Source organism: Ursus arctos, unplaced genomic scaffold (genome assembly GCF_023065955.2).
Source record: "Ursus arctos isolate Adak ecotype North America unplaced genomic scaffold, UrsArc2.0 scaffold_8, whole genome shotgun sequence".
Classification (NCBI taxonomy): Eukaryota; Metazoa; Chordata; class Mammalia; order Carnivora; family Ursidae; genus Ursus; species Ursus arctos.
Window position 1 is genome coordinate 78,725,818 of NW_026623100.1, and position 15,533 is coordinate 78,741,350.

The following is a 15,533-nucleotide window of genomic DNA, read 5'->3' on the forward strand; positions in this document are numbered from 1 at the left end:
CAATGCACCATGTGCAGCGGCCCTGCAGCAGGAGACGCGGCCACCGCGGGAGAGGTGGGACTAGCCTCCCGCTCCCGTGCCGCACCCACAAGTGCTGGGGGTGGCGGGGGGGATGAGGGGAGTTGGTAACAGCATCGCCATGGCAACAGTGACGTCCTTTTACCCTGGATCTAATTGGAGGAAACCCCGTGGCCGAAGCCGCAGCCTGCCGGCCAACCGAACTTGCCCAAGCCGACCCACCCTCCTAGCCTCCGCTTCCCCTCCCGCCCCGCCCTCTTTGCCCCCTTCCGCGCGCTCTGTCTTCATTGGCCAGCCGCGGAGCTGGAGGCGGGACTCTTGGGAACTTCTCGGCGCGTCATTGGGCTGCAGGAGCGAGGGCAGCGGCGCGGCGGCCCGCCCCTCGGCTCCGGGGTAGGCTGAGACGGGAGGGTCCTCGGCTAAAGCCAAAAGCGGATCAAAGTGGTGGGACTCGCGCCGCGGTCGCGGAGACGTGAAGGTGAGCGCTACGGTCGCCCCTGGCCCTCCTCGGCCTGGCTGGGCCTGAGGGCAGGGCGGGAGGCCGGCCCCCGGGAGCGGCCGGCCTCGACGCCGCTCTCCTCAGGGACGGCTCTGGCGGCAAGGTGTGGGCCAACGGCCGCTTCCATCTTGGGCCGGGCGGGCGCGGGAGCGGCCCTTCCTCCTCCCCTCGCCGCGGGCCGCCTCCGCCGGGCGCCCCTCGGCCTCCCGGACGCCGGCGGGGAGCGTGGGCGGGGGAGGGAAATTCAACGGGGCGGCGCGTGCGGGGACGGACAAAAGGGGCGGCTGGCAGGCGGCGGGCGGCCCCGGGCGGCAGGCGCATTGTCTGACGGCGCCGCCCCCGCCTTTCTGTCCGCGCCCCCGCCCGCAGGCAGTCCTCACGCCTCCTCCCGATCCGGGTCGGTGCTCGCCCTCGCTCTCCTCTCCGCGTCCCCATGGAGAAGACGGAGTTAATCCAGAAGGCGAAGCTGGCCGAACAGGCCGAGCGTTACGACGACATGGCCACCTGCATGAAGGCCGTGACCGAGCAGGGCGCCGAGCTGTCCAACGAGGAGCGCAACCTGCTCTCGGTGGCCTATAAGAACGTGGTCGGGGGCCGCAGGTCTGCCTGGAGGGTCATCTCGAGCATCGAGCAGAAAACCGACACCTCGGACAAGAAGTTGCAGCTGATTAAGGACTATCGGGAGAAAGTGGAGTCTGAGCTGAGGTCCATCTGCACCACGGTGCTGGTGAGTCTGCAGTCGTCCGGGCTGGGGAGGGAAGGGGTGGCGGGAGCCGGGGAATTGTGCGACTGGGGCGCCAAGGGTCCTTTTGTGTGTGAAGCCTTTCATTGAGAATTTCATGGGAATGGGAAAGAAACGTGGGCCGGGGCTTGCCTAATTGTCTGCCGACGTGTGGAGGATTTGAGAAGGTTAGCCTTGGCCTCCTGAATGTGTTTAAGCTCTTGAGACTGAGAAAGCCCCTTTTCCAGAGGTAAGGGCAGAACTTTGCCCAGATGCTGGGTTGCTACCAAACTATGTAACTTTGAAACATCCAGGTAGGTTTGTGCAAGACCGAAAAATCATTTTCTGAAACGTCCTGAGGAGATCTGGGAACCCTTTAAATATACCGATCAACTCACAGGCTCCAACCTATTCGAAAGAAGGTGTCTCTTTTCGATAGAGACAATGTACGTGTAGTAGGTGTTCCTCCCAAGCCTAGTAATGGAAATTTACTTCGAAAATCTGAACAGATACTTCATTTTTCAAGTAACAGTATCTGTTGAGCTTTTCCGTGCTAAAAGGAGTGGAGGGGGTGGGGAAAGTTCGATAACTGTGAAGAAGGTACAGATAAATCCAAAGGACAAACTGTCCTGATAAATTTCAGTATATGATACATTTTCTTGCTATTATTTAGTTACACTTAAACACTAATGTATCAAATGAAATTCCTTTCTGGCGTGGAGCAGGCGAGGAAAGCTTTCCAGGTTTTGAACTGTCCAGTCGCAAGGGTGGCTATTGGGTGGAGTAGGTGACTGCTCTGATTCACTCTTGTTAGTGAGAGAGAACATTTTTAGCTTTGTCATGGCATTGGAGCTTTTGATCAATAACATAAGTTTTTAAATTTTAAATGTCAGCATTATATCCTGGAGTGGTTTTTTTTTTTTAATTACAAAAAGTCTACTGATTTTTGGCATTTTGGGTGGGCTTTGAAAGGCAAGCATGCTAGATTGGTGATTATTCACCAAGTAAAAAGAAAATGCCTCTTTTCTTCACAACCCTCTCTTTCTTGCCCCATCAGATAATGTGTGGCAGGATTTTTTTTTTTTTTTTTTTTTACTTTTTTAACCTAGTGTTCTAATACAAATAATGGGTGATCTGGTCAAAATCATGGCTAACGGAGTTAGCAGGTAAAGGGGCAATGCAGAGAGTGTGCTCTATGTTATATTTATAGGTCTCCTTAGCTTCCACTCCCTGCCTGGCCTGGAGGAGGCACTTCAGAGCTTTTCAAACTGAATTGCTGCCGCTTGACTTCAAGAAATTTGCCAACTCGAAAGTGATGGCAGACTTCAATAGCATGTGGTAATGGTTATTGACAACATTGACTCTACTAGCAAGGGAAGACTCCTACAAATTCCATATGTTAAGGAGGCTTTTCTACAGATGTAGTACTTTGGTGGCTCTCACAGCATGTTTCAGTCTCTTTGTGTTCAGTAACTACTTCGTGTTTTGTTCCTTACCTTGCAGCAATTCCGAATTACCACAGAGCTTTTCGTGTTCTCTAGCAGGTGAACTCTAGGCCAAAGGAATATTTGTTTTATTTTGTGGTTCTTATAAATTTGGTTTTTTTGATGGCATGAGTAGAGTTTTGTTTAGTTGACAAGTGACTTGAGAGAGAGAGCAGGTATATTAGACTCTCCTACAGATCATTTCAATAGGAGAGAACCCCTGAAATGAAGACAATTTTTTTACACCAAGAGAAAGAGAGTTTAGTTTGATTAGTTGGAGACACCAAGGTGTAAGCAAAATATTTTTATTAACAAAATGGCTTCAGAAACTAATTGTGACTTGATGTGCAGCCTATAAAGAAATCCTGGGAAAGCCCATCTTCAGGTTGGCAACTGTATTTGAGAGCTTGGTATGTGCAAGGCACTTTGCTAAGCACTATGGGGAGGAACAAAACTAAGAACCATAGATTTTTTCCTCTCATAATTGATAATCAGTATGGAGTGCATGTGAGAAATACCCAAATACATAATTCCCATAAGTGGTTATGAACAAAGTGCTACGTATTCGTAGTTCAAAGGAAACTGAAACCACAGGAAAGGCTTCACAAAGCGTGGTTTTTGGAGTGAGCTTTAATGGAGGAGAATCAGGAAAGGGAGGTAGGAAGCTTATAAGAATGTCAGAGTGAGATTTCTTCATTTGGTTGACAGGGAGGGAGGCATTGAAGATTTTTGAATGGTTTTTGAACGGCGTATATGTGGCAGCATCTAGAATTCATGGTTTGAGTGCTAATTACCAGCTTGTAACCTTAACTGACAGACAAGGAGGAAGCGATAGACTAGTGAACAAGAGTCTGATGATTGATAAGTTAGTAATTTAATGCAGAGTCTACCAAAATGATGAGGAAAGAAGAGTGAAACATGAGATTTCTGAACATTGGTGCTAAAATGAGATTTTCTTTTTTTTCCTTTGGTGAACAGGAAGGTGAATTTGGTATGGAGAAAGTGAGTGAAAATGACTTGTTATAGAAGACTAGTGGAAGAGTAATCTGAAGAATGGGCAAAATTTTGATCCTAAAGAGCAGAGATTCTTAGTCTCTTTCTCTTTAAAGAGTAGTAGGTTGGGGGTGGGATTATTTGAACTATTTACTCAAAATGACCATGGTGGACAACTCTTAACTCTTGGTAATCTCTGTATTGAGGGAGGCTACTAAACTGTAGAGGCAGGGAAAAAATGTTAAAATCCAAATGAGTAATCAGAAGAGCAGAGGAGATGAAGAGGGCCCAAATGGCCAAGACCAAACTCTTTATCTTAGAGAGTATCTTAGAGAGGTTAGAGGTTTCACCCAGTTATGGGTCTCTCCGTATTGTTTGTGAAACCAGAGGGTTGGGCTAGGTTTCCGGGTCTCTTTACATTCTCATTTTGGGTGATTAGAAAGTTCTACATACAGGTCCTAGCCATTCAACCTCTGTTCTGACTTTCTCCCAAATCTAAAATGAGTAATTTTTAAAGTCCAGGTTGAAGAATGTGTCATTGACAGTGTATGAAATGTTGGAAAACTAACAACTGTAGTGAGATCGTTTCAGGAGGAGGGGTCATGCCCGAGTTGTTGGTTTATTGGGAGTAGCAGAGTTGAAGCAAGAAAGATTAATAAGTTGTATGACAACCAAGCAGTGTATCTTGCCTTGTCTATTTTTGCCATTCTAACTGGTGTAAGGTGGTATCTTAGTGTGGTTTTGATTTGAATTTCCTTGATGGTTAGTGATTTTGAACATTTTTTCATGTGTCTGTTAGCCATTTGTATTTCTTCATTGGAAAAGTATCTGTTCATATCTTCTGCCCATTTTTTGATTTGTTTATTTGTTTCTTGTGTATTGAGTTTGAGAAGTTCTTTGTAGATCTTGGATACCAGTCTTTTATCTGTAGTGTCATTTGCAAATATATTCTCCCATTCCGTGGGCTGCCTCTTGGTTTTTTTGACTGTTTCCTTGGCTGTGCAGAAGCTTTTTATCTTGATGAAGTCCCACAAGTTCATTTTATCTTTTGTTTCTCTTGCCTTTGGAGATGTGTCATAAAAAAGTTTGCTTTGGCCGATGTCGTAGAGGTTGCTGCCTATGTTCTCCTCTAGGATTTTGATGGATTCCTGTCTCAAATCGAGGTCTTTCATCCATTTGGAGTTTATTTTTGTGTATGGTGTGAGGGAGTGGTCAAGTTTCATTCTTTTGCATGTAGCTGTCCAATTTTCCCAGCACCATTTATTGAAGAGACTGTCTTTTTTCCACTGGATGTTTTTTCCTGCTTTATCAAAGATTAGTTGCCCAAAGAGCCGAGGGTCCATTTCTGGGTTCTCTATTCTGTTCCATTGGTCTATGTGTCTGTTTTTGTGCCAGTACCATGCTGTCTTTGTGATCACAGCTTTGTAGTACAGCTCGAAATCCGGCATTGTGATGCCCCCAGCTTTGTTTTTCCTTTTCAACAGTTACTTGGAGATTCGGGGCCTTTTCTGGTTCCACACAAATTTAAGGACTATTTGTTCCAGTTCTTTGAAAAATGTCATCAGTATTTTGATCGGGATAGCATTGAACGTGTAGATTGCTCTGGGTAGCATGGACATTTTAACTATGTTAATTCTTCTGATCCATGAGCATGGAATATTTTTCCATCTTTTTGTGTCTTCCTCAATGTCTTTCAAAAGTGATTTATAGTTTCTAGAATATAGATCCTTTACGTCTCTGGTTAAGTTAATTCCAAGGTAACGTATGGTTTTTGGTGCTATTGTAAATGGGATGGATTCCCTAATTTCTCTTTCTTCAGTCTCATTATTCGTGTATAGAAATGCAACTGATTTCTGAGCATTGATTTTGTATCCCACCACATTACCGAATTGCTCTATAACTTCTAATAGTTTGGGAGTGGATTCTTTTGGGTTTTCCATATAGAGTATCATGTCATCTGCGAAGAGAGACATTTTGACTTCTTTGCCGATTTGGATACCTTTTATCCCTTTTTGTTGTCGGATTGCTGTTGCAAGGACTTCTAGTACTATGTTGAATAATAGTGGCGAGAGCGGGCATCCTTGTCGTGTTCCTGATCTTAAGGGAAAGGCTTCCAGCTCTTCCCCATTGAGAATAATATTTGCTGTAGGCTTTTCATAGATGGCTTTTATGAGATTGAGAAATGTACCCTCTATTCCTACACTCTGAAAGGTTTTAATCAGGAAAGGATGCTGTATTTTGTCAAATGCTTTTTCTGCATCAATTGAGAGGATCATATGGTTCCTGAGTCTTGTCTTGTTGATATGATGTATCACGCTGATCGATTTGCAAATGTTGAACCACGCTTGCATCCCAGGTATGAATCCCACTTGGTCATGATGGATAATCCTTTTAATGTACTGTTGGATTCTATTAGCCAGGATCTTGTTGAGGATTTTGGCATCCATATTCTTTGGGGAAATCGGTCTGTAATTCTCCTTTTTGATGGGGTCTTTGCCTGGGACAACCAGGCAGTGTAAATAGCATGTGTGGGGTGTTTGAGAATCATGAAGAACTTAGGTGTGAGGTAAGGACAAATCAAAGAAACCGAAAGGTTCCCTAGAGCCTTCTTGGACTTGGGAACAAAATCTGTCATTTACGAAGTCAGTGACCTTGGAGTAAGAAGGACACTTAGAGAATGTGTACAAGATAAGCTCTGTCTCAGACAACCCAATGTTATCCTTGGGTGTTGATGGTCGTTTAGTAGACTAATTTTAATGAGCTGCTTTGGTGTAACATATAATGTCTGAAACTAAGGTGCATGTGAATAAGAATCATTTAAAATGGGATAACAAAACTGTGAAAGTTGTCTGTGTCCGTGTGTAAAAGCAGTGTGACCTTAATTTAGTTAAGGGTTCTAAAGTAATCTTTTAATGAAAATGTGTCTTGTGTTGGTTATTATTTTGAAGTAAGTTTGATCTTGATAGTTAAATGAATCTTAATACAGTTTTATTGACATAATGGAAAAATTATGGGCCCTGGAATCATACGTACTTTTTCGAATCATTGCACCATAGCCTTACAGTTTTGTGGCCGTGGGCAAGTTTCTTAATCTCTTGGCTTGTTTCTTCATCTATAAATTGGTGGTGATGGTGCCTGCCTTAACAGGCTTGTGGTAAAAATAATATCAAATAACTGACATTTATTGGGCATTTACTATACACTAAGCACTATTTTAAGCATTTTTTATTCACATTGTTCCCATAAGTTAAGTTGATGGTATTATTTCTGTTTTAAACTTGAGGGAACTGAAGCATAAGGAAGTTAAATAACTTGGTCAACATCTCGAAGCTAGTAAATGGTAGAGCAGGGATTTTAACCCAAGTGGTATGACTCCAAATGAAATTAAATGAAACCCATTTGGCCCTAAATACAGGGTAGCTGACTGAAGATTACAGTGTGAATCTCTGTTTTGAGGAATTTGTACAGTTTAATATAAGCCATTATGTCTGTAAGTTGTGAAGGAGGGAAGATAGGTCTGTGGTGGACAAAACTCCGAGTCTATAATTGTGAAGCCCTCATATACAGGATACTTCAATAAAAGTCTAAAACTTCTTAACTCTAGCATCTTTTGACTTTAGATTGTTAGCTCCTTGAAGCCAAGAGTTGTTTTGTTTTTGTTTTTGAAGAGTGAGATGGAATTTCCGGAATGTTGTCCATGCAGACAGTAAGTGTAAAGTTAGATCAGTGGTTCTCAACCAAGGTGAATTTACCCCTCGGGGAACATTTAGCAAGTTCTGGAGACAGTTTTTGCATGTCAGAAGGAGGGAAGGAGGGGTGCTACTAACATATGGTGAGTTAGAGGCCTAAATGCCTCTAAGCATTGTATAATGCACAGGAAAATCCAATTACCCAGCCCAAAGTGTCAGTAATGCCAAGGTTGAGAAACGCTGGGCTGGATTGTGAATAAAGTGAGCAGTATTAAGTTGTACTAGATTGTATAATGCCTTCCTTTGGGTTTTGTTTTTTTTTTTAAGATTTTATTTATTTGAGAGAGAGAGAGCGAGGGAGAGCAGGAGCAGGAAGGAGAGGGAGAAGCAGGCTCCCTGCTCAGCAGGGAGCCCAAGGCAGGGCCCGATCTCTCAGGACCTCAGCCAAAGGCAGACCCTTAACTGACTGAGCCACCCAGGCGCCCCTCCCTTGGGTTCTTATTAACATGTTGGCATCTTGTCAGAACCCTTTGTCTAGACTTCATATTTTTTTCTTGTTACCATTGTGTGTGTGCTATTTTAACTCTAGAGTTCACTTTTCTGGAACTTAATCATTGAGTCCTGTATTTTCAAGGGTGTGTATCATTGTTGCCTCCAAAGCTCTAAGCTTTGCTCTTTGAAAACCTTAGCACAGATTAAAAAGATGCAGCTGAAATTACAATGAAATTTATTAGGAAGAGGTGATTATAACTGATGAACAGCAGATATTCCCCTCTCATTCATAACTGCCAAGTGTTCTATTTTTATATGTGTATGTGCATATGCATATGTGGTTCCAGGCTTTTAAACCCTTGGTGTGTGTTTATTTGGATGTTGCATAATTATACTAATGCTCTGTTGAACATTTAGGTTGTAAATAATTTTTCTCCATTATAAAGAACACTGGGAAGAACATCCTTGCTGCATGCTTTATGCTAGGATTTACTTAGGTTCTTGGAAGTGAAATTTCCAAATCAAAAGATGGGCTTTTCTTTTTTCCACATAGCCTTTTGAAAAGATTGTGTGCATTTACACTGTCATCAGCAATTGCTGAGAATGGCCATTTCCCCTTATCCTCTCCAGCAGAGATAGTTTGTTTGAGGCAAACAAAAATCTAGTGACTGGAAGGGTTCAAATTTTACCTCCTTGTTCAGTATTGGAGGTAATGAGGATTACCTTTGTTCTCAGAAAGAGTTAGTTACCAGACTTTTTTTTTAAGTCTCGCACAGTTTCACTTATAAAATGGTACCATAGCATGGGATTAGTTAATTCAGGGTGCTTAACAGTTGGGAGATCGGCTTGATCATATTGATGTTCTTATGTGATATTTCTCAATACCAGTTTTGTGTTTAGCTCTAGTTCTTTCAGAGTAAGAACAGAATATATCTTTGTACCATTAACTCTCTAGGTATTAAGGACGGGGTGGCAGAGAAGGCATCATTTAAAAGATATGAAGAGAAGAGAAATCATAGTTAATCCATTGATACTTTAGACTCTTAATCTGTAGGTAAATCAATGAAGTTTTCTTGACTATTTCATGATAAATAATCTGACCAGAGTTGAAAACTGTTTGCATATTGAAGTATTTCAAGACAAAATGATGATGATGATATATCTGAGACTTCCAAATAATGGGTGGGGCATAAATGAAACAAGGGTTTATGAATCAGTATAGGTGCAGCTGGCTTTAATGGGAAGCCATTATACTATTCTCTCTCATGCATATATTTGAAATTTTCTGTAATTAAAAAGGTTTTTCCCTCCTAGAAATTCCACTTCTAGGTATTTACACAAGAGGGATGAAGATGTGGGTCCAGAAAAAGACCTGGACAAGAATGTTTATAACAGCTTTATTCTAGGACACCTGGGTGGCTCAGTTGGTTGAGCGGCTGCCTTCAGCTTAGGTCAGGATCCTGGAGTCCTAGGATCGAGTCCCGCATTGGGCTTCCTGCTTGGCCGGGAGTCTGCTTCTCCCTCTGACCCTCACTTCTCTCATGTTTTCTCTCTCTCAAATAAATAAATAAAATCTTTAAAAAAAAAAAAAAAAGCTTTATTCTAAGAGCAAAAAACTGGCAACGGTCCATTAATAGTAAAGTGGGTAACTGTGGTATATTCCTACAATGAAATACTACTCAGCAATAAAAAGGAATGGACTGTTGCTATACACTACAATATAGATGAATTTCAAAAACATGCTAAGTAAAGGAAGCTGCACAAAAAAGTATATCATGGGGGCGCCTGGGTGGCTCAGTCAGTTACATGCCTCCCTTCAGCTCAGATCATGCTCTCAAGGTCCTGGGATCAAGCCCCCCCCCCATCAGGCTCCCTACTCAGCAGGGAGTATGGTTGTCTGCTTCTCCCTCTCCCTCTGCCGCTTCCCCCCCCCCCACTCCGCTCCTGCACCCACACACTCTCTCCCTCTCAAATAAATGAATCTTTTTTTTTAAAGTGCATTGTGTAGAACAAGCAAAAGTAGTCTATGGGTGAAAAGTCAGAAGAATGGTGGCCTCTGTGGGGATGGAGGCAGAGATTGACTTGACTGGAGGGAACTTTTTGTGGTGATTGTAATGTTCTTTATGTTGATATGGGTTTGAGTTCCACCGGTATATGCATTTGTGAAAACTCACCAAAGGTACACCTAATGTTTATGCATTTCATTTTATGTAAATTTTGCTTCAAAGGGGAAAAAACTAGTGATGCACATACTGGTGTCTACAATTTACCTGAAAACCAACAGAAATGGATTGGTATGTGATAAAGCAAATATGTCAAAAGGTTAACAGTAAAATCTGGGTGGTGGGTATGTGGCTGTTCACTGTGGTTGGTGGTTGCTGTGAATTAGGGGTATGATATTTTACGCTGTTGTGATTGAATGCCTTTAAAACCTATAGCAAGTTAAACAGTGAAACCTAGGTCTTATTGATGTCAAGACATAAGCATATATGGAAAGGTATCAATAACCACCTCAGAGAAAGGACTGGTAGACTTGGCACCATAGCTTTTGTTTTTATTTTGTGATGAATGTTAATTAGATTGATGGAGTTATGGGTCACAGTGGAAGACTTACATAATTGACCGATACTCTAGGGCAGTGTTTTTTTGTCTTTTGTTTTTAGTAAACTCTGTGCCCAACTCACTACCCCAAGATCAAGAATCTCATGCTCTACCAACTGAGCTAGCCAACCCTACCTCTAGGGCAGTGTTTTTGAAACTCTTGGACTCAAACCTAAACGTATTGTGGAAACCAAAAGTTTTTGTTTGTATAGATTATACCTGTAGATGTTCACATTATTAGAAATTAAAAGCGAGAATTTTGTAATCCATTTAGAATGCATTTAGAATAATAAACTCATTAGAAATTAACATAATGTGTGGTTTAAAAAATTGTGGTGAAATACACATAACATAAAATTTACTATTTAAAATTAAGTGTACAGTTCTAGGGCACGAAGTACATTTACTTTGTACAACCATCACCACCATCCGTCTCCAGAATTTTTTCATCTTCTCCAACTGAACTCCTTATTCTCCCCTTCTGGCAACCACCATTCTACTTTCCATCTCTAAATTTGACTACTCTAGACACCTCATATAAGTGGAATAATAACTTTTAAAGAGAAAGGTTAATTGTGGCATCGCTTTACGTTATGTTTATTGCAGTATCCCACCATTTGTAGCTTCTGGAATATTCCACTCATCTAACAGTGACCATGAAAAAGCAAATAGCATCTTAGTATTGTGAAAATGGTTTGACTTTGTGCCCCTTCCCCAAATAGTACAAGAGAGACTCCTAAAGGTCCCCAGACCACACTTTGAAAATTGCTGCTTTGTGGGGATTCTGCTTTTAAACTTCCTAGTCGTCACTGTGATCTTCACTGGGTGATTGAGCAGTTTTCTGAGTAGTTGTCGTTCATTATGTGGTGATAATGAAATTCATAAAACTTTCTCCTCCCTTCTCATTGCCCCATCCCATCATCTCTTAAATTATTGTAAGAACATAGATTTGGAGACCAGGAAAAGTCACAGACTTGGTAACAAAGAAAAAGGAAAAGTTGGTTTTAGATATTGAGTAATGAAGAGTCCCTATTCCTGAAAAAATGAAAGAACTGGTATCTTGAAATGACTTCTGCTTCCTTATATTGAGAATGGTATTGTAAGGTTAAGATGATCTCTCTTTTTACTCCTGAATTCCCAACCCCAAAGCAGAGTTGGCATGAATGAAATATGTAGATAATGATCTTTTGCAGTTGGTTTCATTTAGGTTTGAAAGTTACAAAGCTTTTGGAGATAGGTCATCTGTTAGCCAGGATGGCTGAAGCATCTCAATGGAACTTGTCTTTCACACAGATCTTCACTATCCATTTCACAGTTTTTCTATTCACATGAGCTGTATTCCATGATCTTTTTGTCCTTTGGACCTTTTACTCCAGTTGGATTTGGTACTAAACATCTATCATATAGTATCCTTAGTTTACTAACTTTAACTGTGAACGTTCTCTCTCCTGTATATTTACGTAGGCTTTTCTTGGAGAAATGGGGAAACAGTGGTGCAGGTGGTAAGAACATGACTATTAAAGACTTTTTTTTTTTAAGATTTTATTTATTAGAGAGAGAGAGCACTCAAGCAGGGGGAACAGCAGGCAGAGGGAGAAGCAGTCTCCTCACTGATCAAGGAGCCTGATGCAGGACTCCAGGATCATGACCTGAGCCAAAGGCAGACATTTAACTGACTGAGCCACCCAGGCATCCCTGACCATAAGGGCTAATACACATTTAATGTAAATGCTTTTTTCGTAAAGGACAGTCTTAGATTGCTGTTTATAAAATCAGGGTGGCCATGGGAAATAAGTAGGGAAGTACGTGAAAATGCTTTACAACTAATGATACTGATGTTCAGATTAGATTTCTACTGGCCAAGTTGCTCTTGCTGGTGTTACTCATCTAGTATTGGTACTCTCACTTTCCCTCTTGTTTTGCTCCTTCACCAAACAGCCATTACTTGAACACAGCTCAGAAAAGGTTTGTTCTTGGGGCGCCTGGGTGGCACAGCGGTTAGGCGTCTGCCTTCGGCTCAGGGCGTGATCCTGGCGTTACGGGATCGAGCCCCGCATCAGGCTCCTCCGCTGTGAGCCTGCTTCTTCCTCTCCCACTCCCCCTGCTTGTGTTCCCTCTCTCGCTGGCTGTCTCTATCCTGTCGAATAAATAAATAAAATCTTTAAAAAAAAAAAAAAAGAAAAGGTTTGTTCTTTTAAGATATTAGACACCTGCTGTATTAGACACCTGCTGTTAGCTGTGTGTGTGTGTCTGTGTGTCTGTGTGTGTCTGTGTGTGTATAGTGTTCTGATCTCTCAGCTTGGTACTATTTCCAAGTATTTAACAATATATTATTTATTTAAGGATTTTTTTTTAAGTACCCTCTACACCCAGCGTGGGGCTTGAACCCACAACCCCGAGATCAAGAGTTGCACACTCCACCGACTGAGCCAGCCAGGTACCCTTAGCAGTATAATTTTTAGGTCTTTGTGCATGTGTTCCCCCCTCACAATTCTGATGGACTAGTGAAGAGGTTAGAAAGGTTACAGTTAAGGGTTTATGTATCCTTAAGTCAGAAAATACTTTATTTGGAGGCTGATTACAGAGACCAGGTATTTGGTTCTTTGTGATGTCAGAAACTTAGAGTCTGGCAGGATTGACTATCCAGTTAATACAATCATGCTGTATGAAAGTTAATGTAGTTTAGTTTTTACTGTATTTAATTTTTTAAAAAATAATATTTAAACATTCAGGGACTGACATTTGAAATGGGAAATGGTGCTATGTTGAAGTGACTTCAAATTGAGCTGGGAGCCTTTATCAAACTACTGATAGTCCTCAAGAAATTTTTATTTCCTTCTCCTCTCCCCATACCTGCCAAGATATTTGAGGTAGAAGAAAACTTAGGAACCATTTAATTAGAGAAATGATCAGGAGAATAACAACTTCAGTAGATGGGGGAAGGAGGTAGAAGAATGTGCATTGGCTGTGTTCAATGGCTAAGTGTAAGAGTAAAGAAAATTTATTTGGCAAATTTCTTTTGTTTATCCAAGTTTGTCTTTCATTTATTTTGCACAGAAATGAGGCTTTGTCAAGAATATGACATTTGTTTTTGTATTATTATTTCTTATGATTTTTTATCTTTAATTATTGCTGTGTTTAAATAGTGCAGGACGAGGCGCCTGGTTGGCTCAGTTGGAGGAGTGTGCAAACCCTTGATCCTGGGGGTTGAATTCAAGCCCCATGTTGGATGTAGAGATTACTTAAAATCTTTTTTAAAAAAATTAATATATAGTGCAGAGTAACCTGCTGCAGTTTGAATAACTCAGCAGGTGAAAGTGAAGGCTATACCTCTGTTTTATTTATAACGAGCTGTACATTTTTGGGAAGAAAAAGACAGGTGATCCTCTTTATGTGGATGTCAAAAAAAAAAAAAAACCCACTTCGTGATTCATTTTTATCTGACACAGACTTCTGAGAATTTCTGCTTTTGTTCTAAATGGCCTGGCAGATGTTTATAAAGCTTATTTCAGCTATTGATAGAAATAGTTTCCTTTCAGTTTTCTTTCAATATACCAAAGCAGCATGTCCAGCCACCAAATCTGTTGAGTCTTTGGAGGACCTACTAAGAATTGTTAGTTTAGGTTCTTAGATATTTTTCCATAGGAGGCGCCTGGCTGGCTCAGTTGGTAGAATATGCAACTCTTGATCTTGGGGGTTGTGAGATCAAGCCCCACGTTGGGCATAGAGCTTACTTAAAAAAATAAGGGCACCTGGGTGGCTCAGTCTGTTGTTGATGGCTCAGGTCATGATCCCAGGGTCCTGTGATGGAGCCCCTCATCGGGGCTTGCTCTCTCTCGCAAAAATGAATAAGTAAAATCTTTTTTAAAAATGAATAAAATAAAGCAACTATTTTCCCATAGAATATAATACTGTCTTTCCTGCGGTAGAATTTATGTTTAGAGAGTTTATGGGGAAAATAGGATTAAAGGGGTGGATGGAGGTTAAAAATCAATCTCTAAAACTGAGTGGTTTTCATTTAACATGTGTTCTCTGATCATCTGATCCTGTGTGCTTTTTTTGTTTGTTGTGTTTTTAAATAGTTCCTAAAATAAGACAAAGCCAATGCACTCAAAATTTTAGTGATATTTTACATATATTTTAAAGTCATAGTAATGAGTGCTATACAAATAATTTCCTTTTCCCCCCCCTATTCTTCCTCTGAAGAAACTTACCAGATCTTCCTCTCGGTTCAAAGAAATGCTTGCAAAATAATTTGTCTTAATTGCAGATACTGTCTATGTTAGAGAAGATTTCTTTTTCCATTGTCTTTATTTAATGATTTGGGAGTATCCGTTCATATATATTTTCTTCTTTTTTTTTTTTTTAATTAAACTCCATGTCCAGCATGGGCCTTGAGCTCAAAACCCAGAGATCGAGTCTTGCTCTACTGACTGAGCTAGCCAGGTGCCCCCATGTATCTTTTAATTAAATAGAACTCAAATACTATAAAATTCATCTATTTAAAGTATAGGATTAAATGGTTTTTAGCATATTCACAAAATTGTGCAGCGCCACTACTATCTAATTCCAGAACATTTTCATCATCACAAAAATCCTATGCCCATTCGCAGTTATCCCCCAGCCCCACTTTCCCCAGCCCCTGACAACTACTGATTTACTTTCTGTCTCTATAGATTTGCATATTCTGGACATTCCATGTGAATGGAATCATACACTCTATGACCCTTTGCATCTGTTTTCTTTGACTTAGTGTAATGTCTTAAAGGTTCAGCCATGCCTTTTTATGCCTGAATAGTCTTCCATTGTATGAATATACCACATTTTTTTATCCAGTCATCTGTCTTTAGACATTTGGGTTGCTTCCATTTTTTGACTATTTGAAATAATGCTACTGTGAACATTCATGTACACTTTTTTTTGAGATTTTTTAAGAGATTTTATTTATTTTAGAGAGTGTGAAGGTATGAGTGTGGAAAGGGCAGAGAGAGAAGTAGAGCGAGAAAGAGACACAATCTCCAGCAGAATCACCACCG

General features: G+C 41.1%; 1 protein-coding gene across 1 annotated transcript in view; it reads left to right on the forward strand.

The window, feature by feature from the left end:
• Positions 1-220: 220 nt before the first annotated feature.
• Positions 221-15,533, forward strand: part of YWHAQ (tyrosine 3-monooxygenase/tryptophan 5-monooxygenase activation protein theta) — a 38,618-nt gene continuing 23,305 nt past the window's right edge. The window contains exons 1-2 of the mRNA XM_026518664.4: positions 221-496; positions 887-1,244. Of these exons, the coding sequence (XP_026374449.1) occupies positions 951-1,244 (294 nt within the window). The 5' untranslated portion in view covers positions 221-496; positions 887-950. The remainder of the gene's footprint in view (positions 497-886; positions 1,245-15,533) is intronic.